This window comes from Balaenoptera borealis (assembly GCF_965194805.1).
Source record: "Balaenoptera borealis genome assembly, chromosome: 13".
In the NCBI taxonomy this organism is placed as follows: domain Eukaryota; kingdom Metazoa; phylum Chordata; class Mammalia; order Artiodactyla; family Balaenopteridae; genus Balaenoptera; species Balaenoptera borealis.
In genome coordinates, this window is record NC_138870.1 from 92203183 (window position 1) to 92228140 (window position 24958).

Consider the following 24958-nt stretch of genomic DNA (forward strand, 5'->3'; position numbering starts at 1 on the left):
GACTTGAGCTTTTAACTCTACTGTGCTGCTGCCTAGTCAAACAATGCCATTTATTATGAGGACACATGGCCTGACTTCAATCTGTCACCATTTGCCCGCTGGTAGCTGGCAGAGTGCTTTCTGCAGGAAGTCGTCCAAGTCTCAATTTTTGACCAATTACATCCAAGCCGTAGATTGTAAAATAGGTATTACTTCAAGTTTACAGTATGGTGCCAAAGTGTTTTCCCAACTTGGTTGTATACATTTACACTCCCATCGACGGTACAGGAGAGTTCCTACTGATAAATGAGACTTCATTAGTACCACTTTTTCAATTATTTGTGGTCTTAATTTTCACTTCCCTGATTAACAAAGAGGTTGTACATCTTTTCAAGTGTTTATTGGCCATTTTCTTTGCAATTCTGTGAAATGAATTTATATTTTACACATTTCTCTTAAAAATTAAAAATTTTTGTATACTTTGTTTACTAGTCCTTTGTCAGTTGTGTATGTTGAAACTTTTTTTTTCTTTTCTCTTTTTGATGCCACTTTGATGGAGTTATTAATTTCAATGTGGTTGAATTCATTGACCCTTTCATTTATGATATACGCTTTTGGTGTTTTCCCTATTATAAGGTCATAGGCTAAGTTCCTAATTTTTAAAAAATCAACATTTAATTTGGCCTTTCCCTTTGAAGTCTCTAATCCATCAGAGTAAGTTTTGTATATGGTGTGAGACAGGGACCCATTTTCAGTTTTTCCTGATTATTGTACATAATCAGGTGTCTCAACACCATTTACAGAAAATTACATCCTTTCTCCAATGGCCAGCAATGCCACCTTGTCATGTATCAAATTTCCATAAATGTGTGGGTGTTCGTGGGCACCCTATTGTTTTCTTTTAATTATTTAGCAGAACCCTAAGCAAATGCTCAGCAAAAGTTTGCTGTAGGTTTTCAGTAGATTCTGTTCATAAGAGGTTTTGTCACAAATGAATATTTAATTTTATCAAATAATTTTCCTGCATCTATTTAGATAATCAGATGGTATTTCTCCTTTAATCTATTAACATGCTAAATGACACTTGTGGATTTTTTTCAATGTTAGATCACTTGTATTTCCTGGAATAAACCCAACTTGGCCATGATGTATGATCTATTTTATACATGGCTGGATTCAGTCTGCTAATATTTTGCTTAAGATTTTTACATCAGTATTCATGAATGAGACAGGCCTGCAATTTTCCTTTCTTGTAATCTCCTTGTCTGGTTTTGGTATCAAGGATATCCTGGCCTCACTGAATGAGTTAAAAAGTGTTCCTCGGGCTTCCCTGGTGGTGCAGCGGTTGAGAATCCACCTGCCAATGCAGGGGACACGGGTTCGAGCCCTGGTCTGGGAAGATCCCACATGCCGCGGAGCAACTAGGCCTGTGAGCCACAACTACTGAGCCTGCGCGTCTGGAGGCTGTGCTCCGCAACAAGAGAGGCCGCGACAGTGAGAGGCCCGCGCACCGCGATGAACAGTGGCCCCCGCTTGCCACAACTAGATTAAGCCCTTGCACAGAAACGAAGACCCAACACAGCCAAAAATAAAAATAAATAAATTAAAAAAAAAAAAGTGTTCCTCTTTTCCTATTCCTTGGAAAAGTTGACTAAAAACTGGAAATACCTTTTGATTAAAAAAAAAATTGGTAAAACATCTTCTTCTCACTATCTATCTAGGGGTACTATTTTCTTTGTAAGAAAGTGTAATGACTAGAAAATAATCCAGACTTTATATTTTTTTCTTAAGTCCGTTTTGATAAATTATACATTTCTAGGAATATGTTCCTTTCACAGTTTTCAAATTTATTGACATAATTTTGTTCACAGTATTCTCTTGTTATCTCCTATAACTCTGCTTTATCTCCTAGATAGAAAGTTCCACATGTGAGAGGCTTTTGTTTGCTTTAACCTTCGTTGTATTCCTAGAACTCAGAAGAATCACTGGGCTCAAAAACATTAAGAGATTGAGTAAATGAATCTGCATTTATATCTTCTTCTTGGTGAACTTTTTGTTTTTAAGTTGTGACCATCTCTGTACCTACCAATGCTTTGTCTGATATCAAGATAGTCACCCAGTTTTATTTGGGATGATATCTGCCTGATATTCTTTTCCCATAATTTTACTGTCAACCTTTCTGGGTAGTTTTGTATCAGGCATGTCTCTTGTAAATAGCATATGTTGGATATTGTTTCCTAGTCAATCTGACAACCTATCTTCTCCCTGGCAAAATTTGTTTATTTGATTATTGATATATCTGGACTTATTTACATCATTTTGATTTCTTGTTTTCTATTTCCCCCTACTTTTTCTATGCTCTTATTTACTTTTCTTTTCCTTTTTTTTGCATTTTTTTTTTAAGGAATTCCTTTATTTTTATTTATTTATTTATTTATTTATTTATTTATTTATTTATTTATTTATTTATTTATTTATTTTTGGCTGTGTTGGGTCTTCGTTTCTGAGCAAGGGCTTTCTCTAGTTGCGGCAAGCGGGGGCCACTCTTCATCACGGTGCGTGGGCCTCTCACTATTGTGGCCTCTCTTGTTGTGGAGCACAGGCTCCAGACGCGCAGGCTCAGTAGTTGTGGCTCACGGGCCTAGTTGCTCCGCGGCATGTGGAATATTCCCAGACCAGGGCTCGAACCCGTGTCCCCTGCATTAGCAGGCAGATTCTCAACGACTGCACCACCAGGGAAGCCCCACAATCCTTCTTGTATCTATGGATACCTTTTAACAGTTCTGAAAAATTCCCATTCACCACCCCATCCAATGATGCCTCACTTCCAATTTTCTCTTTATCTCCTTCTGAAAATCTAATTAGACATATCCCAATATCTTAACTTCCCTTTATTTTTCTATCTCTTTTTTTCAGTGTGCGTGTTTTGGGTAATTTCCGTAGATATCTCTTCATGTTCACTAAGTCTCTCTTCAGCTGGGTCTAATCTACTGCTTAACACATTTATTTAATTTATAATTTCAATAATTATATTTTTCACTTCTACAAGTCCTAGTTGATCTGAATAGGCCTATTCATCTTTGAGAATCTCTTGTTCCTCTAATCTACTTTCAATATTCTTTTTTAAATTTTTTATACAATACGAATGCTTATATTATGTTTCATGCCTGATGAGTCTAATACCTGTAGTCTTTGAGGTTTAATTCTATGGTCAGTTTCTGCCCTCTCTCATGGTAGCTTACTTCCTTGTGTGTTCAGTGATAACTGACTGAGAACTCATTTTTCTAGAAACTCCATCTAAAGGATTCTGAAGTCTTGTTTTTGAGAGTATTCTTCAAGATCAGATTTCTGTTTGTTTCTCCCAGGGGTCTGGAAATTTTTCATTTTCTTCTGTGTATTTCTGCCCCACACATATAATTTTAGCCCCCCAAATAATATGAGCACAGGCTTCAAATTAGGAATTCTCAGGGGAAACATTTCTCTCTTATTCCACCAAAAGCAAAGAATGAAACAGGCAACAATCTCTGTTGTTTCCTCCTATACTATGGGTTTTTAAACTGTTTATCTACCGAGGATATCACTCTTCATGGATCCTGACTTTATGTCAGGGTCTTCTAATTGTGTTTTTTCGTGTTGGGGCCCAAGTTCCCACACATAGCATTTCAACAGAATGGCTATACATATGGGTTGCCTGATTTTGATTTAGGCCTATTATCCCAGTGCAACCCATGGTAGCATTCCCTTGTTTGAACAATAATTATACAGCTACCTACATTTATACCAGGCTCCCAGACACCAAGGATAAGCAAATACCCAGCAAATGTCAGATGCAGCTGCTTTTTGCTTATCATTCTGGAGTCACACTTTATCACTGTTTTTTGGCCTCTGCTTACTTCATTTAATTTATGAACTGATCAGCTATGCTTTCAAAACATTAAAAAAATTTTTATGCAGCATTTTTAGGTGTTCTTTATAGGGTTGGTTTTATTTTCCTCCCCTTTGAACTTTTAATTCATGATATTCTTGGAAATATTCCTGTGCATTTCATCTATTCTCCTTATGTCTAACAAATATATGACATATTGAAGGAATTTCATAAATGCTGATTTAAAGAATGAATAATGCAGGTACTTCTGTTTTAAATATTTTGCAATGAATTTCAAGTGCGTTAAAAAACAGTTCTTTATTTTTGACTCTGTGATTTCACTCCTGAGAAGGTGTGAACTTTGAGCTGTTCAATATTTATATTTGTGAAAGTTTGAAAACAACTAAGGTAACCAGAATGGCTAAGCAATGGAAGAATACAAAATTCCATGTAAATTGTGACTATAAATAAGATATAATATGTACATAATGTGGATATGGACCAGAAACCAATAAGAGAAGCCTGACTTGTTAGAAAAGCAAGGTTTGGGTCCCTTTTTCCTTTTTATAACTTGCAATTATTGTCACCACATTGTCACCTGGGCAATGGGTATAAATTTTAAATGAAACAAAGTCTCTATGGATGCATGTATCTAGTTCTTCTGTTACAGCCAGAGGGCAAACACACTTGGTGTCAGACAGGCCTGGGTTCAAATCATTAATCTGTCATTTAATAGCTGAGGTCAGTTATTCACTCTTTCAACCCTTCACGACTATAGGTAGGGAATTCTGACACACCCCTTAGCTCTGGGCTCAGCCACACAGTTACTTTGGCACACAGGATGTCAGCAAGAAGGACTCGGGTTTCCTTGTGTGCCCTAGGGCTTCCTTTTCCACCTCTGCTTTGCCATGAGAACGAGCTAGACTGGCCTGCTGACAGGACATGGGAGACACTGGAGGAGAACCAAGTTGCCCTAGCCACCAGCCACCCCATCTGAAGCTGACCATAGACATTTGGCTAAGCCAGTGAATATCAGACAACCATCCAGTCAACCTGTGGACTCATCAACTAAATACACGGTTGATGATTTAAGCCCCTATTAGAATAGTTTGTTACGCAGCACTATCTGTGGCAGTAGGTAATTGATACATACCCCCCTTCTTCTTTGTCTATCTCCTGTCAGGCCTTACCACTGTGTTTGGTACTTAGAGACCAATGATAAAGGCTTTTCTCTCACTGTCCCTTCACCCTGCTGGCATCTCACCTCATCCACAACTATCACAGCATCTGTCATATTTCTTTACATTTATTTCCTTACATGTTTCTCTGCTCCTCTCTGCCAAGAATGATTTGAAAGTAGAAAATAAGTTATTCATATCCATATCTACAGCACCTGGCACAAAGTAGGCCCTCAATAAATGTTTTCATTTGAATTAAATGACTGGATTTGGGGAGCCAACATGAGCCAAAACAGCCGGCAGCAGGTAGCAGGAAGAATAACCACACAAGCTGGTTCTTGTGCTGGGAGGCCTGACGCTTTCCAGAAAGCCAAAACAGGGCGGGGTGGGGGGGAACAAAACAAAGAATAAAAGCCCATTCTTTTTGCTCTTCTGCACCCTTCTCTCTCTCTCTCACCACACTGCACACAAAGCTCCGAGCCAATCATCCCCCTGAAGGGCGCTGCCCCATCCAGCTTCCCTCTGCCACCGCCCACCAGGGCCTTCCTTACCCTACCTTTAGATCAGACACGTCTCTGTAGCACTGCTCAGAGCGGGTGTGGTCTGACAGCTGCACGTTCCAGAAGCAGGGGAGCTGATACACGAGGAAGGGGTTTTGTTTGATGACAGCGTTGAAAATATCCTAGGGGATAAAAGCCAGAGATACAGTCAGATGGGCTGAGCTTGTGATGCTGGCTCTTGAGGCACCGCATCTCCCGTGCAATCTCTCTTGAGCCCCCTGCTCGGAGCACAGGCTCACTTGCACTGCAGGGCATTTCCCTTGCCTTTTATCTCTAGAAACCAAGCAGTCACGTTTGGATAGAGAGGGGGGAATGCCCCACACTGACTTGAAGCTCACGGGTCCTGCTGGTCTCAGTGAGCACCATCCAGCAAAGGGGGCAGACACGGAGCGTCTTTTCCACCCGAGCCAGCATATAATAAATGAAGTCACTTTTCCGCCCCTCTTCTCACCTCACCGAGGAACCCTGTGTCATCCATCCTGAGCCTCCTGGAGAGGAAACTGCGTGATGACAGGTTGCTCTGCTCATTGAGGGGCTGAGACAAATTACAGATCCTGCTTCAGCAGCATTCCTGGGGCACGGGGCAGACTCGGTGATGGATGCACCTGGGATTCCTGCGGGCCAGGGTGCCTGTGCCCGTGCTCCCCACTTCCAAATCCAACTCTGACTTTTCTAGGGAGGCTTTACTTCTTTCCAGCTCTTCTCCAAGCTCTTGCACCAGGCAGGCCACACATATTAACTAGCTGCTGACAGGTGGTTTCGGGAGGTGAATTCGCAGGAGATGGCTGAATAAACTATCCTCATTGGACATGGACAGGCAGTTGCTAGCTTTTGGGGACACACTCAAGTCATTATGACCTGACTTGAAATATGATGATGGAGGACAATTTTCCCCTCAGGTTTAAAACAGCTACCTGGGTAATTTTTAACTCATTCATTATACCATATCTCACGTTTGAAAAAGGAAATTAGTTTCTGGCTGCTTGGGAAATACAGAATAATAACAATGCTAAAAAAAAACAGTAAACTAACACCACAGAGTTTCTTGTTTCGTCCACATTAGAAAACTTTGCAAAAATTCAACAAATCAGACAACTGAATGTTGAACAAAAACAGGGAGAGTGAGCTTGCTTTTTGGTTAAACAGGAAAGGATAAAATGCACAGAACTCAGAGAAATCATCTTTACATTTCAAGATGGCCATTTATACCATGGGAAACTCATAATCTAGATGTGTGACCCTGGTAGATTCAACGTCAAAGGCTCAGGCCTCTGCATTTCTTAGCCAAAATGAGAAACGGGGTTTTAATGAATTTATGTTAATAGTTTGGTGGAGTTCATGGGCTTCTTCAGATTGCCTGGATTAAAAGCTGGTTTCACCAGCCAAGGAGGTTTGTCCCTTCTATTTAAACGCATTTCCCTTGAGGATGGGGTCATAGTATAGGATCTAAGCAAAAGGCTTTGCTTCAAAAGTTAGATTCTATTTGCCAGAAAGGAAAATGGAATCTTGTCTGGGAAATATGCCTTGGTCTTCTGGAATCTCAGGGGGCAGGCACTGGATATTCTACACCAAGATGAAGACGGTGACCTCCTAACACACCAACTTATCATTTACTTATGACTCTTCTTCAATAAACTGTGAGCTCTCTGAGGCCAAGGACTGTGCCCTTCATGTATCTCTGCAATCCTATTTCTGAACATATTCCCTGGCACGCACCATATGCAGGGCAAGTCTGCAGAACACGCACACGAGCGAACAAGGGGAATGAACTAAGGGGAGTGCTGTTGTCTGAGGCTGGCAAGTACAAGGCAGATCTATCCAAGTAAGCAGTCATACAGATCTGGAAAAACAATGCAGACTCAGCCACTCGCCAATTTTGAGAAACAGCGCCAGGGAGCTCAGGAATAACCGTACCTTCTAAGCTGGCTACTCACCTGATCAGCTAAGGATGTGGAGAGCATGCCCATCAACTCCCTCTCTGCGGTCAGCCTCCACATCTGCTCCCACTTCATCTTCCGCAGCTTGTCCAGAAGCAGCAGGATCACCCCTAGACCACAGTACAGGACGGAAGAGAGGAAAAACACGACAGTAAGAGAGACAGCCAGGCACGCGTGTCCACGTGTTCTGGAGATGAACACGCCTGGATTCACCCCAGGCTCTGCCAGGTACTCAGGATGAGACGTAAACAATCTCTCTGAAATATCCTCATTGCGTGGAGAACATTAACACAGACCTCAGAAGCTGTCCCAAGGACTGAGTGAGATGGGCGAAGGAGCCCAGCACGCCCTGGAGACGGATGGCGGTGATGGCTGCACCACAACGTGAACGCACCAAATGCCACTGAACTGCACACTGAAAGATGGTTAAAATGGCATTTTTATGTTATGTTTACTTTACCACCAAAAAAAAAAAAAAAAAAAAAAAAAAAAAAAAGCCTAGCACTGCACCTGACACATAGTACATCACCTGTAAGCATAGATTCTCTCCGATGTTTTTCTCCAGCTATATGACAACCTACCTAGGGTTAGCTGATGGATGGTGTTTATACAACATATGCCATTTATCTTTACAGAAACAAAGCAGATCCTCTCTGACTTTATCCTGGGTATGTCTTTGCCAATTTGCTTTATACCTACTGATAAGCCATATGAGCTCGTTGCAGTAGTCCTGGTTTCAACAGACTTCTTTGGTCCAACAGAATCAACACAGATGGAAACTATGGTGAAGGCTCTGCTGATGCTGGGTGTTCAAGATGCGGCTCCAACAGCCTTTGGGTTCATAAGAAACTAATAGTCAGAGGCTGCTTCCTCCTCCTTTCCATCTTCTTTTTTGTGGGGTTAGTTTTCATGGGGAGGGACCTGAATGAAGGGCGGACTGTCTAGGAAGGGAAATTGCCACTGTATATACCTTTGTATTTTTTAAAATGTTAAAAACAACTAAATGTATTATTTAGGTAAAAATACATTAGTAAAAGTCTAAAAAGAAAAATACATTTTGGCTTAGCTGAATGGCTTAGGAGCAAATGCCTATCACCAGGTCGGTGAGAACATGCAGAGACAGTACAGAGCACAGAACACGAACAGCCAAGAGAATGTCCCTGCAGGCCACTGCAGTTACTTTGGTGGAGGGAATTGTGGCCCCGATGGCCTCCCAAATCAATCCTCCTCAGGAAGCTTGGCTCAGCAGAACAGTCAGTGGAGAAAACTCCAGGCAGCTGAAAAATGATCTTAGTTGATACCTAGTACATTTTCGAAGACTGTCGGAAAGAAACTGATTCCCCAAATCACACATAAATGTCAACACTGAGACCTTTTTCTACTTATTCCAGTGGCACATACTTGGAGAAAAAGTATATTCACTATTTTTTAAAAAATAAATTTATTTATTTATTTATTTTTAGCTGCAGTGGGTCTTCGTTACTGCGAGTGGGCTTTCTCTAGTTGCGGCGAGTGGGCTCCTCATTGTGGTGGCTTCTCTTTTTGCGGAGTACGGGCTCTAGAGCGCAGGTTTAGTAGTTGTGGTGCACGGGCTTAGTTGCTCTGCGGCATGTGGGATCTTCCTGGACCAGGGCTCGAACCCGTGTCCCCTGCATTGGCAGGCGGATTCTTAACCACTGCGCCACCAGGGAAGCCCAAAAGTATATTCACTATTTAGTGAAAGGTGTTTGTTCAGGTAGAGAGAGTTGAAATAGAATATATATGGTTATGGGAAGAATGGGATAATACACAGAGATCTGAACTTTTAAGCCAGAAGGGCAAATCATATTTATTGCATATCTCCCTTGTGCTTTGTTAGGTTTTTTTGCACATCGATAAGGTAAATATTGTCATCCTTATTTTGCAGGTGGGGAAACTGAGGGGGGCGGGTGGGTCAGACACTTGAACGGTTCACAGTACAACAGCAGCTCTACGAGATCCAAACTCCGATCTGCCTGACTCCAAAGTTGGTGCTTCTTCAGCTATACAACATAGACCAGAGCCCCAGCAATGCCTCTGGGGAGTTCTGTGACTCAGGCCAAGCCCTTCTCCTTTTCTGACTTTTGGTTTCTACCTGGGTAAAGGGAGGAAAATGCTACTTGCCCTGCAAACTCAGAAAACTGCCACGCCCCCTAGTGGTAGGCTGGTAAATGTTTAACCACCAGCTAGCTCTTCAGGGGAAAAACACCCCAAACCTTGATTTGTAGTGACTGCTGATTGCCATGGTGTAAATACTCTCATTGTGGCCGATTTCAAGCTACTGATGTGATATCATCAAACAAGCAGTTGGGAAGGACTGAACACAACTGGCCCTCCTGAGCTAGGGGGAGTTAGGTCCAGCACACCACTGAAAGTGTTCTCCAAACACGGGAGGAATTTTAGAAATAGCAAAATTCACCACAAGGGTATTATTTGATTGCTTCTTTGGGGGAGAAAGGAAAGAAAAATTGACAGCGTTACAAAACAAGAGAATGTAGTGATGGATTCAAGAAAATAGATTCCAGTCACACATATGAAAGAGAATTTCACTAAATCTTATTGCAGAAACTAATGCTAATTAGATTTAGAATTAGAGCTAGATGCTCCAATATATAGAAAAAATGAGCAATGCAGAAACTATGAACAATGACGAAAGATACTTATGCACATTTTGAAGCCTCTAGAGGCATCAATGGTAGATCTATCAGTCTCTGGAGACTGAGCTGAGAATTGATGCTTTTAAACGGTGCTAAGACTTAGCAAGTCCTAAGTGGCAGATGTGACTTCATATAGTTTGCCAGGCTAGTTGAAAAGAGGTGGTGGGGGGGTGGTCCAGAACAGAAGACTAAAGGCAGAAATGTAGGGTCCTTCTCCCAGTTACCCAACTTTCTCCTTTGTGTGATTTTAATTTAATTTTTAGAAGCATGAACTATTTCAAACTAACAGAAAAGTATAGAAACTAATATGACAAATACCTACTATCCCGATTTAATAAATGTTAATATACTGCCACATTTGCTGTTTATAATAAAATGTCACAGGTAAATGAGAAGCTCCTCCATCTCACTGTAGCCCTCCCTCCCTTTCCCAAGGGTAACCAGTATCCTGGAGTGACTGGGTTTCATTTCCCTGCATGTTTTTTTAATTTGTATTCTCTATGCATATATTAATAAACAATATACGGTGTTTTCAGTATGTTTCACAGTGCATATTTTCTACTCTAACTTACCTTTTCACCCAATGTTATGGCTTTTAAGAGTTAATCATGGGGCTTCCCTGGTGGCGCAGTGGTTGAGAATCTGCCTGCCAATGCAGGGGACACGGGTTCGAGCCCTGGTCTGGGAAGATCCCACATGCCGTGGAGCAACTGGGCCCGTGAGCCACAAATACTGAGCCTGCGCGTCTGGAGCCTGTGCTCCGCAACAAGAGAGGCCGCGATGGTGTGAGGCCCGCGTACCGCGATGAAGAGTGGTCCCCACTTGCCACAATTAGAGAAAGCCCTCGCAGAGAAACGAAGACCCAACACAGTCATAAATAAATAAATAAATAAATAAAAGAACGTGAATTTCTTAAAAAAAAAAAAATAAAAGAGTTAATCATGTTACGGTTTCAGTATCTAGTTTATTCATTGTAACACTTTATTCATTCCTTGTATAGCTACACCGCAATTTATTTATGCATTCCGCTGCGGAAGGACATTTTGGCTGTTTCCCATGTTTCTGTTCTTATAAACAATGCTGCAATAAACATCCTAATCCCAATTCACTGGGCACACTTCTGAGCGCTCAGCAGGGGTACAGCCTCCTATGTTGTACAAGGATTGCTGTGTTGATGGTGCTATTTGTTTTGAAACATCTTGAATTGCCCCATTTTCCTTTTCTCTTACAATTTAGGCCATCACGGAGACTCATGGAGTCTACATTTAAAGTGCCTTTCACATCTCTTCTTTTACTCACTCATTCAACAGTTATTTATTGAGCACCTACTATGTGCAACCTAACTGAAATTTGTTTTTTAAAAAAATTGATGGGGGTAACATTGGTTTATAACATTATATAAGTTTCATGTGTACAACATTATACACACATAGATACAGAGAATAGAGTCGTGGTTATCAGAGGGGAAGGTGGAGAGGGTGAAATGGATAAAAGGGGTCAACTGTAGGGTGATGGATGGAAACTAAACTTTTGGTGGTGAGCACACTGCAGCGCATAGAGATGCTGAAATACAATGTACACACAACTCATTTTAGAGGTACCTTTTGAGTAACTCCTACAGTTCTATTCACTGGGTTAACTGGGGACTCAGCAGTTTGTAAAACACAGTCCTTGTTCTTGGGGAGCAAGGCCTAACAGGGAAGGGAGATGGGTAACCAAGAAAATGGAAAACAGTGACAGATAGGAGATGTGTGAAGAACCATGGGAGCCGGGGACAGGGGAACTGATTGTGATCTGGGTGTGGGGGGAGCATTAGGGAAAAGCTTCCCGAAATAACTAATGTCAAAACTGAAATCTGAAAGAGGCAGAGGATTACCTGCTGAAGGTCAGGCCAGACAGACTTCTCCCTCCAGGGCTGTGAATGTCAATCAGGCAGTAGATCTTTTCTAACACATTTGAATAGCAGACCTTAAAAGGTAATGACCCATTTCCCTCTCTTCTCTCAAAAAAGACAATTAAAAAGAGGCTGCATAAAGTTGTCTAGCATTTGTCTTTGTTCATAAATCTATAATTAACCACAGGTTATTTGTGTAATAAATATTCCCGTATCCTCACACTGATGCAGTAGAATGAATTCCAGGAACACAGGAATTTTTGCAGCTATCACAGAAGGGAGCTGTATGTAACAGGAAAACTGTGCTGGACTTGGAAACATAAGTCCTGGGTTTGAGTCCTGATATGATCACTTATTGCAATATCTCTTTAAAAAAGTCACTGGGATCCTGAGCCCCAGTTCCTTATTTGTAATAAGGGGACAATCCCACATTAACTCCAAGATGATTATAAGGACTTAAAAATTTTATCTTTCAAAGCATCTGGTATATGCCATGATTTATTATTTCCTATCTTGAGGTAAAGATTCTATGACATCAAAAAAAAAAAAAGTACTGAGTACAGTAGGAACAGTACTCAATACTGCTGACTTGAGAAATATTCATTGAGAATAAATGTCCATACCCAAAAACTCCTCTATGAGCCTGAACTCACTGGTCTCTCTAAAAATCTCCTTGTGCGTGTAGAATGCACTGGACGCTTAAAAATTGACAGGGGCTTCCCTGGTGGCGCAGTGGTTGAGAATCCGCCTGCCAATGCAGGGGACACGGGTTCGAGCCCTGGTCTGGGAAGATCCCACATGCCGCGGAGCAACTGGGCCCGTGAGCCACAACTACTGAGCCTGCGCGTCTGGAGCCTGTGCTCCGCAACAAGAGAGGCCGCGATAGTGAGAGGCCCGCGCACCGCGATGAGGAGTGGCCCCCGCTTGCCGCAACTAGAGAAAGCCCTCGCACAGAAACGAAGACCCAACACAGCCAAAAATAAATTAAAAAAAATAAAAAAAATAAAAAAAATTTAATAATTGTGACATATTGCCAGGTCCATATTGCTTCTTAGTCTTCTGTCAATAGTCACTTAGGGTGTCACCACCAGCATGACTAAGATGTCCCTTGGGGTTACTGCAAGTGGCCACTAAGGGGTACAACCCACAGGAAGAAAAGAAATTGATGGAAAGAAAATCCACCCCAAGAACAATCATGTGAGCAAATTACGTTCTTAAGCAGCTAAGCAGTCTGTTTAAGCTGTTAAATATAATCACACGAATATGTACTTATAAGAGAATCTGCCTGTTTCTTCAAAGGTTGGGAGTTCGTACCCAGATTGTACAAGAGCTAAAAAAACAACATTTCTAGGGAAACATAACTCTTAACTACTTATTGACCTAACTCCTATGGTGCTGGGGAGATACCCTAATTAACGATTGTGAAGGCCTTTGGAAATATGAAGCGGTACCTAAAAGTGTGTAAATAACAGTTACAGAAACTATACATTTCTTCATTAAGGTTACCTAATTATCACTCATTAAACTTACTTGATTCTCACTCGAATTAATACAAATCATGTGCACACACGCAATGCGGGAACAAGCTTTTTAAGTGAACACTAGTTAAAATGATGAAAATGGCTCCTTCTGAAATTGGACCCTTTCAAGCTGAAACAACACAGCTTTGGCTTTGGAATAAGTGCCCCCAGACAGACGTTGACACTGCTTCCCTGCTGTCAGGGGGACAGGGGTGCCAAAAAGCTTGACTCTGGCCGTTGCTGCTGCGTGATCTGCCCTTTCCATACTTGCCACTGGGGTCTGGGAGCATGGCGCAAGCCCCAGCACTCTGCACAGAGGCAAAAATGCCTTGAACTTGAAAGGCCGCCCCAACGGAGCTGGTTGGGATGCGTGGGGCTCACACAGCCTTACCTTCTCCTGCTGTGCTGGGAGCTTAAGAGACCAACGCTAAATAAATAAATTAAAAATCAAAGGCTTCTCCTGTGAACATCTGGTCCAGAGGAAGGGCGTTGTTTCATCTGTGGATCAGAGGACAATTTTTTTCCCCAAACTGAATATGTAGTAACATCTCGGTAGCCAATATGGCAGGGAAAGGAAGCTGGACGTGGATGTGGAGAGAGAAAATAATGCTTTTTTAAAAAAATGAGCCAGATATTGATTTTTATCGATGCAACTGTAAAAGGGAGGACAGACTAAAAGCGGTGACAATGCTGATGACTGCCACCTACTACTTATTAAGCAACTGCTGCATCCTAACGACAAGGTGCGCAACCTAGATGACCTCTGCCTCTTACGACAAGCCTGCTAGGTCGATGGAATTATCCCCATTTTTGAGATGAAGAAACTAAGGCTCGCACTTAGCTAGTGAGTGGCAAAATTAGTCTCACTCTTAGACCTGTGGTCTTTCAGCCACGCCACGCTGCCTCCTGGTGTGCGTGTGTGTCTGTGTACATGCCCATAGTAAATACGGCGAGACTTTGCTGAATCGGTGACCTAAAACCAAAACAAGTCAGGGAGCTCCTGGAGGAAGAGTAATGTGAATGTTTGGGGGACTCTGAAGACCACAGGCCAGAACCAGACTGCATGTGTCAGAACCCGGGAGAGACCAAGCATACAAGGCCGGGAGAGGCAGGGTGGCCCTGTGTGACTGAAGCTGCTCGCATAGGTGGGTTCTAACCCGGTATAAGGGACCATGGGGTGCAGTCAAGAAATATTTAAATCAGCACACTGTTCCAGAGCTAACTTATATCAACTCTCCCTCCCACACGGCACAGAAGTCCTCTTCTTTCTGCATCTGAGTCCACAACCTCTCAGCCTGCGTTGGACCACCTCTTGCAGGCCAGGAGAACGCCTTAAAACCCTTTCAGCGAATGGACAACCTTAAGCTCATGTTATGAAAACCTGCTGTTTAAGAGGAGGTTCTGCCATTGTTTTCTTTCTTTCTTTCCATGGAGCCAGCTAAAGAATACGGCTAGAACTGACTTGGTCAATTCTGATCACGCGCTTCCTTAATTCAGAAGAAGAAACTGAGGTCCAAAGTGGCTACCTGATGCCTTCAGACCAGTTCAGAGCAGGTTTCAGATGAAACCTTTTATTCCTCACGGCCTTCTGCAGGATGCTAATAGGTGTTGTGGGAAGCAGGGTTAGCTGTGTTAAATAAGTTTAGGAGATGGTGGGTTAAATAAAGTTAAAGTGTTGGTTTTATCAGTGTGCATGGCGAATCTCAAAGGTGGTTACCACATCCAACATTTCCTAGACTTATTTACCAGGACCTCTTCCCCGCGCTCCTGCTCTCCCCCAGGAAGCTGGTAGAATATTGCTTTTCCCTTCACTTCCACCTGCATTTTCTCAGCTCTCCACCTGCACAGTAAGGGCTGATACACGAAAATGAAGATTTATTCTTTGGTCCTTTAGCATTTCTTGTGGCTTCACTGGCTTGAACCAGAGAAACAAAACTTTAAGTGGGCACTGAGTGGTTGGCTACACAGGAGGCTCTGGGGAAGACGCCGGCCCTCATCCTGGAAATGCTTATGACAATGACCCACATAATTTCCACTTTCCTCTCTTCCGCTTTGAAGCACTAGAGTTCTCTTCTCATGCATGATGACCCCATAGAAGGTGAGTTTATTAAAATTCACTTACTTTAAAATCCCCTGCTGATTTTACCTAGGACTCACTTTTGATCATAAAAAGCGAAAGTAGAACCTTTTAATTTATAAGTGTTTTTTCTTCTCAAAAGCTCTTTATCAGAGAGAGAAAATGGAAATCCTTCCACCTGAAGCCTTCCCTGACTTTGCTGGGATTTCTGAAAGTGTGGATGGATGGAGTATAAAGGGCTGCTCAGACCTTATAAAAGGCTGGTCACTCACTCACTCATTAATTCACTCAATAAATGTCCATCAAGTGACTTCTATGCGCCAGGCACTAGGTACACAGAAATGGAAAACACAGTGGTCCCTGCTCTGAAGCATCTGGAGGTGCTGTGGGCACTGAAATAGAGAGGTGTGTTCTGGGCAAGCAAGGTTGGTTCTTTTAAAAGGAGGTGCGTTCAGATCTCATGTCATGGGGAGCGGTCCTTTAAGAGAACAGAATTGTACCATATCTCTTCCTCTCACTGAACAGAACTGTGATGGGACTGAGAACATAAAGGCTTTGGTGGCTGGCAAATACTTTTTAACCAAGATTTTCATAAGTAAACTTTTTATTGAAGTATAATATACATTCAGAAAAGTACACAGATCCTAAGTACACAACGTGATGAACTTTCACAAAGTGAAACCACCATTGTAATTAGAACCTGGACCAAGAAACAGAACATCATGAACAGACCAGAATCCCCCTTATATTCACACATACACCCACTGTCCTGCCATTATCCTGAATTCTTACACCATAGTTCAGTTTTATCAGGTTCTGCATTATATATAAATCAAATCATACAGTATTCACCCTTCTTATAACTGGCCTTTTGGCTCGGTATTATTTCTGTGAAGCCCATTTGCATGACTGCATGTTGTTGTAGTCTGTTCATTTAATTCTGTATCGTTACCTACACTATGAATATATCTCACCCTAGTTATCCGTTACCTTGCTGACGGACACATGGGATGCTTCCAGTTTTGAAAGCTGTTATAAACATTCTTGAACAACATGTCTTTTGGCGTCATTTGTATGCGTTTCTGTTGAGTGCAAACCTACTGTAGTTAAGGTAGTTATTAAAGACTCTCCAGCCTGTCTCAGTTTGAAGAAAGTATTTTCTGGATCTGTATAGGGAAAAAATATAGAGTGTCCAAGGTGTTGATCTTAAAATGACCACTGAACAAAACGGAGCATGTTTTGATGCTCAGAAAAGCCAGAGGTAGATGCAAGAGCCGAGCACAGCGCCACAGAACCTGCCTGGGGGTCCACAGCCCCACGGGCTTTCTATCAGGTACTGAAAAATAACTACTCCCTGAACAGAAGTCAGATCTGCTGCCTGGCTTGCTGGAATGGAGATTTTAATTTTTAACAAATAATGAGCCTTCATCTCCCTACCGGCCTGGCTGGATGCGTCACTGCACAAGATGATGTCTCATTTGCTCACCAAGAAGGGTGAGACGGCTCGGCTGGCCGGGCAGTGCGGACCCGCTGCACGTGCGCTAGAGCCCGACTGAACGCCGAGCTAATGGACTGTGGAAGGGCAACAAGCGTTCCTGCCGTTTCCAGCTTAAACAAAGTGAACCCACACGGAAGGGCACACTACGGATCTTTTCATCATTCAATGGTTCACGCACACGAGGAACAAGCAGGCGCTGAAAGAACATCCGGGGAGGTATGCAGAGCTCGCGACCATCACAGACGGAATCTCCTGGGATCCCTGGTGGCAGGTTCCCCGTCGGAAGCACGGCGACAGACTGGAGGGCGGGAGGAAGGAGGGTGCCATCCTCCCTGCGCGCTCTCGAGTCTGGGCAGTGTTTCCAGCGGGGCCTGTCTCCCCTGCCCCTGCAGCTTCCCCTGGGAAGCCGCCTCCACGGCTCTAGTTCTCACTGGTGTCTGGCAGCAGCACCTCTTCTTTGTATTTTACTATGAGCTGAACCGTGCCCCCCTCCCCCAATTCATATGTTGGAGTCCTAACCCCCCACCCAGGACCTCAGGATGTGACTATATTTGGAGGTAGGGTCTTTAAAGAGGTGTTAACTTAAAATGAGGTCATTGGAGGTTCCTAATCCAGTAGGACCAGCATCCTTATAAGAAGAGGAAACCTGGGCAGACAGGTACAGAGGGACGGCCGTGTGAAAACACAGGGACGAGACAGCCATCTCACGAGGAAAGGCCAGAGGCCTCAGAAGGAACCAACCCTTGATCTTGGACTTCCAGCCTCCAAAATGGTAAGAAGATAAATTCCTGCCGTCTAAGCCACCCAGTTTGTGGTCCTTAGCTATGGCGGCCTTAGGAAACTAACACGTATCTCTTGGCCCAGAGCTGGTAACAGCTGCCGCTTCTGCTGGTCTCTGGTGCCTCAGTCTCCTTGCCGACACCTTCAGTGCTGTCCACCCCATAAACAGTCCCTTCATTAAAATACCTTGAATTACCTGATAAGATGATGGGATCCTGACTATTTACATGTATGTTATTTCATTGAATCCCCTGACTGCCCCTGTGAAATTGGGATGGTTACGCTTCTTTTACATGTAAGGAAACTGAGGTTGTACAGCTCATGAGCGGCAGAGTTGAGGTTTCCATCGAGGTCTTTCTGACTCCAATGGCAGCGTGGCTGATTCTGCAGGCTTGCAGCAGGCTGAAAGAAGGGGCTGTCTCTCTGAATCAGAGGCCTGTGCAGTAGGAAGGACCCCTGGACATCATCTAGGGCAATCGCTTCATCTTCCATAAATGGGGAGACCAGGACTCAGAGGAATGAGCTGAATGCCCTAAGGTCGGGACGCTTCTGCAAATGGCAGAATACGGACTTGAATGTAAGTCTTTGGACTCTAGCTTTGGTAGTTTTTGTTGCTTCCTTGACTAGTTTGAGAATGATAGCAAGAAGAGATTCACTTCTCAAGTCCCATATTAGGATTACGTGGGGATCTGACCACAAAGATTAAAGGTCCCAGCATCAATCCACATGTCAGCTCCGTGCTTACTAGCTGCATGACCTTGGTTAGGTGACCTGATTACTGCTCTGCGGTTCAGTGTACTCTTCTGTAAAATAGGTATAAATAATAACTCATAGAACTGTGATAATGATGAAAAAAGATAAAGGAGACCCCTCAGCACACAAAGGCTAGTTTCAGTTAAATAAGTGCCACTGTTATTACCTGGGGCAGGTTTTTTTAAAACCCAAACTAAGTTCCTATTCACCTGTAGGCACTGAATCCACCACTCATAAGCTGACCAAAAATAAATGATAACACTGATAGCTAACAAAGCTGGCAGCAGCCCACTACTAGGTACCTGCCAGGCCCCAGGCAGGGGCCCCAGGTACCGTGCTAGGGATGCCCATCACCTCTACTCCTTATAACATCCCAGAAATACTGAGTAAGTAACTGAGAAGTTAGTAAGTAAGAACCCAAACACAGTTTCATCCGGCTCCCAAGCCCATGCATTTTCTAATACCGTTGTTGATAAGATGAAGTAGGATGTGACTAGTACAGGAAACCAGGTGCCGAAAAGCACTACGTAACCCAGTCTACGCCAGCGACGTTAAGATGCAGTGAGTGCAGATACGTACAGGTGGCCACGTATCTCACGGCCTCTGTACCCACAGTTTCCAACACCATCGGCAACACACAGTTGGTCTGCTCAAGATGAGCATAATGACCTACACGTGTGTTGAACTGAAGTGAATTCTTTCCGGGGAGTTGATCTCAATAAGCAAGTGTCCAGAGCAGAGGAGGGGCTGAGATGGCTCTTCTATTAATGCGAATCCCTACTGTACCAAAGCCGACTTCAAGGGGACACTTCAATGGGGTGAGCAGGCAGTTCTGTCTCCTTGTTTCCTAGAACAACCATAGGTCTAGAGAAGGCTTTGGATTTGGTTGAGTGCTGGCCCTAAAGTGTTGTAAAGACTTGGAGGCCCGAGATGAAGATTAATTCTGGATCCGTTACTTATTTTCCATAGAACCTGGGGCCCGTGTGCGAATGTCTGTAGACTTCTCTTTCCTAGCCTGTAAAATGGTTATGGTGATATTACATTTTTTTTTTCCACTCAATCGATACCTGTTGAGAGTCTCCTATGTACCAGAACCCATTCTGAAAACAGAAATCCTTATCCTCATGGAGGCTTTACACGAAAAGAAGACAGACAATAAGCAAAGTGAGTAGGTTAAACATACAGATGATACATGATGATAATGATAGAGCATAGAAAGGCAGGAAGACTCAGGTGGGGGACCTGTTGAAATTTTCAATGGGTGGTTGGCGAAGGCTTCTCTGAGAAGGGGATGTTATTTAAGCAAAGACCTGCGGGAGGGAGCATGCCACGCTGATAATGGGGCAAGAACTCCAGCAGAATCAGCTGCAAGTGCAAAGGCCCTGAGTGAGCTGATATACTGCAGAATGGTGAGGAGTGCCTGCCTCTTGGGCTGCTGTGAACGTTAAACAAGTAAATAATCCATTTGAAGTATCACATTCATAACAACTGCTCAATAAATGTTAGCTAGCACTAGTAACATTATTCCCGTGGGCACACAAAGGGCCCTATCTACTAGAAAGTGAATCTGGCAGGCAAGGAGGCCGTGGTAACCCTTTGGGGTCTGAACCTTCACGAATGAATGTGCTCTCCGCTCTCTGCCAGCCTGATGTGGCAAACCTACAGGCTGTCCCGTTCATGGGAGAGGATTTCCTCCAAATTGGATTAGCGGGGTGTGCACTGCATGCTGGGAAAAGAGAAGGGAGAACTAAACCCAGCTTTTTTGTGGTGTCAATCATTTCAAAGAACGTGCAAAATGATCCCTGGTTCAAGCTTTTGGGCAAGAGTGATCAGTGCCCTTCCCTTGATGACTTTTCCAGTAACAGAAAGAAGGAAGGGGGTGGGGGAAAGTGGAACCAAGCCCTTTATCCTTTTAAGGAGCTCTTTAATGCAGGGTGAGATGTCTCCCCAGAAACAAATTTCTGCTTCTGCTAAGTGGGGGAGGGGAGGCGTGGTGAGAGCTGTACCTCCCAGCAATTGTTCCGGGGGACTCTTAGGAATCACGATAACCCAGGAGGATCCCAGATGGATGGACTCTGTATTGGGAGGGGGGGGGACCAGAAAATAAAGGAGTTTGCTGGCCTCCTGCTGTTGGCTTTTAAGGGCATGCAGTCATCCTAAACTGTGCTTACTTTTTTTCCCCCCAGCCCTCTTATAACTGGATCTCTTCAGAACAATTATGAATCTCTTTAAAATCATGGAATTATACTTTAAAAACCAACCAACCAACCAACCAACCAACCAAACTCATAGAAAAGGAGATCAGATTTGTGGTTACCAGAGGTGTGGGCTATGGGGAGGGGGAATTGGATGAAGGTGGTCAGAAGGTACAAACTTCCAGTTTTAAGATAAGTAAGTGCTAGGGATGTAATATACAAGATAAATATACTAACACTGCTGTATGTTACATGCAAAACTTAAGAGGGTAAATCCTAGGAGTTCTCGTCGCAAGGAAAAATATTTTTTCCTTTTTCTTTTGTATCTATGTGAGAGGATGGATGGTCACTAAACTCACTGCGGTGATCACTTCATGATGCATGGAAGTCAAATCATTATGCTCTACACCTTAAACTTATACGGTGCTGTATGTCAATTATAACACTGGAAGAAAAAAAATCATGACATTCTGAGCTCTAACTGAGCTAAATATAATTTGCTCTTTCTCCCTCTTGCCTCCATTTACCCCCTACTCTCTCTGCTCCTCGTCCTTCCCAGCCTTCTCTCTGGATGCCTTCCTGGACCCTGCAGCACAGCTGGCCACGTGTCTCTTCTCCACCCACAAGCTATTCCCTTACACTACTCATCTTGCTGCTTGGGGTCCCCTCGTGAGTTCTCCAGGGCAGGAGAACCCATCCCTATGGCAGGCCTGGCAGACAGACCCAGAGGACATTTACAACTGAGCTGATAAAATAAATGAATGAGTTCAGAAATAAGACAGAGGACCTGCCCAGAGGTACCTAACAGAAGTTCAATTAATATCTGCTGAATGGCTAATTGTAAAAAGGGCTTTGATACACACAAATAAACTGGTTAAAAACAGAGATCCTAGAGGCTCTGTACAGTGCAGTTAGCTCGTCCTGGATGGGTGGAGCCAGGACAAATCAGGCCAGGAAGTCAAAACACTGTTTTTGTGTTAAATGACTGTCCATCTCCCAATCATAGCCAGAAGTGCCACAAACTTTGCATCATGAAGTTCTCTCTGGCCCATCTCCTTAGCCCACTTGCTACCTTTGAGCCAAAGTAGAGGGTTTTGCAAAGAGCTAGGGTCTGAAGTCAGGCAGACTTGGGACTGAATCTGGTCTCTGACGCTTCCTGGCTGTGTGACACTGGGACTGTCACTTAACTTCTCTGTTCTAATCTGTGAAATGGAGGCAACGATACAGTTCTTCTCTCCAGAGGCAAGTTTACCTTGGGGAATATTCTACCCTGTGCAGAATTACTCCTGTGGATTTTTTCCTCAAATACAAGCTTTTTACTTTAATTATACAAAGATTTTGAGGTACCTCTTGGTGATAATTCCAAAAAAGGGAGGAAATGGGGGAGTAGTGTGGTAAGATAAAGCAGTAGAAGGTGCTGGAACGGCCATGCTCCACAGTCCAGAGCCATCTGGATTATCCCATCTGTGTGTTGAAGGAGCCATGAGGGGCCAGAGAGAGGGGCGGGGAGATGATGTAGTGATAAATACCTCTCTAGGAAATACCGAATGATAAGTGAAGGCTACTGGAAGTCCCTTTTGCCCTAGCCATCTAAGTCACAGTTGGAACACAGAATTAGGAATGTGTCCCTTGATGTCCTACAATCATATGAACATTTGGAGAGAGGATCAGACATGGGTAGGCAAAGCAAAGCACAGTAATAAATAGCTTATTGAAATGCAAGGGGGGGGTCCTGTAAAATTAGTATTGATCGAGGAATGATAAATAGGAATTAATCTTACACTAGTCATTATTACTAATTAGTAATGTACAAAAGATCACTGACGCTCTCAGCTAGGGGCTGTCTTTACCACTGTGTTACAGAACAAACTCCACACTCCAAAGCATCCCATCACGGCCCAGGAAGCTCTTGCCTGATTCCTAGTCTCACCTCAAGCTTCTCCTGCCCCTCACCCTGCAGTCAGTTCCAGAACAAGGCAAGCCCGTGCCCCCACTGGGGCTGTTGGGTTCTTGTTTCCAGGCCAGGCCCGTGGCCAGCTCCAATGCACCCTTCGGGTCTCAGCTAGAACATCTCCTCAAGAGAGGTCTGTCCCTGATATCCTCAACCACAGAATCCTGCTTAATTACTTTAGGGAGTAATCACACCTGTAACTCCTTTCTTTCTTCCCTCCCTCCCCATCTCCCTCATAGGTGGGGAGTAAAGATTTTAACAGATCACATCCAGACATTAGTTCCATTCCTTTCCCCTTTATCTTTGGAGACGTCTCTCTCCAGTTAAAAGCAGGACTAGATCTCATGCAATTTTGTCCTTTCAGTGCCTAGGAAAGAAATCATATTTGCGTAACAACTAAGTTGGGTGAAAGTAACCAATAATTATAGAGCATCTATACTAGTTCTAGATCATTGGGTTCCGTGCTATGTTTACAATAGCTTATTTAATCCTCACAACAGCCTATTAAGGATGTCTTCTTATTCTCATTTTCCTGATGTGGAAAGCTAAGTGGCACAGGCAAGATCCTGATCCAAGTCTGGATTCCCCAAATTATGTTCTTTCTGCTAAGCTGCAAGCTTTCACTGGTAATCTTTTTCTTAAAGGGCCAGACTATATATTTTTGGCCTTGTGAGCCAAAAAGTCTCTGTTGCAACTACTCAACTTTTGCCAGTTTTAGCCCCAAAGCAGCCACAGACAAAACAAAAATGAAAGGTGTGGCTGTGTGTCAATCAATCTTCATTACTGGTCACTGAAATTAGAATTTCATATTTTTATGCGCCACAAAACATACTTGTCTTTTGATTTCTCTTCTCAGTTGTTAAAAAATGTGAAAACCATTCCTCTCTTGAGACAAACAAAAGCAGGTGGTGGGTAAATCTGGCATGAACCAACCCCTGCTGTAAACAGTTAAACATTCCTTAGGAAGATATGAAATCGACTCTGAGTGAGATTAAGGGTTAAATGTTTCCTCAGTACATCTGCTGCTGCTGCAACTTGATGCTAGGCTTTTCTTGAAGACAGGAGTCATGTTTTCTACTGCTTTTGTTGTCCCCTTGAGCAGAGCTGACAATAAGCCTGCCTGCACTGCGCTGGGCATTCAGTCTGCGCTGAATACACGTGGGTCCGACCGGCAAAGCCTCTCTGGGAAGGACAGCAACTTGAGCCATTTCTCTCGGATAATTGTCTGAGCTGAGATTCCCTTCCTTATAGCAGGTCCCGCAGGGCTCTGCTACTGCTAACCAATTCAGGATCAGCCTCGCCATTCTGATTCAGATACCTCCGACCTGCTGTGGAGAAATGTCACATACGCTGTAAGAGGAGATTGGGCAATTGAGGGCCCAGGGCGACAAGGTGGGGGCGGGGGAGGAGGGGATGTCTAAGCATAAAGGTGGTTGACAGGAACAGATCTCAAGGAGATGACTAGGAGGCGGCTGCTCTCCTTTTCGATGATGTCACTCACATTTTTTTGCCGGGTTCTGTCAGTCCCAGGGAAAGCACAGGATGGTAATCCAGACGAGGACAGAGGTGCAAACAAACCACTGGAGGGGAATCCCTGCACCTCCTCGTCCCGACAGGTAGCCCAAGGGCTTTCTCCATCTGGGCATTTATGTGTGATAATCCCTTGCAATTGCTCCTCAGTCTTTTTTTAAGGTTTGTTTTATTTTAACTTTATTGAGGAATAATTGACACATAACTGTATTATTTAAAGTGTCTAACATGATGATCTGATACACATATATGTTGTAGAATGATTATCAAGATCAAGACAATTAATGCATCCATCGCCTCACACAGGTAACACAGGTAACTCTCCAAAGAAATTGAAATCAGTATTTTGAAGAGATAGCTACACACCATGTTCACTGCAGCATTATAGCCAAGATATGGAAAAACCTACAAGTCCTTTGAGGATGAATGGATAAAGAACAACATGAGATAGATATACATCTATAAAAGAAGATTAAGAAAATGTTTCCTCAGTGTATGTATATATAATGTGTATACACACACACACGATGCAATACTATCCAGCCTTAAAAAAAGAAGAGCAATCC

At 43.3% G+C, this 24958-nt stretch overlaps 1 protein-coding gene across 5 annotated transcripts in view; it reads right to left on the minus strand.

Annotated features, from left to right (window-relative positions):
• LARGE1 (LARGE xylosyl- and glucuronyltransferase 1) overlaps nucleotides 1-24958 on the minus strand; it is a 596040-nt gene that overhangs the window by 81045 nt on the left and 490037 nt on the right. For all 5 annotated transcript variants that reach the window (XM_082348930.1, XM_082348932.1, XM_082348931.1 and 2 more), the window contains exons 8-9: nucleotides 7517-7629; nucleotides 5579-5704 (exon numbers count right to left, since the gene is read on the minus strand). In XM_082348930.1, coding sequence (XP_082205056.1) covers nucleotides 5579-5704; nucleotides 7517-7629 — 239 coding nt within the window. The remainder of the gene's footprint in view (nucleotides 1-5578; nucleotides 5705-7516; nucleotides 7630-24958) is intronic.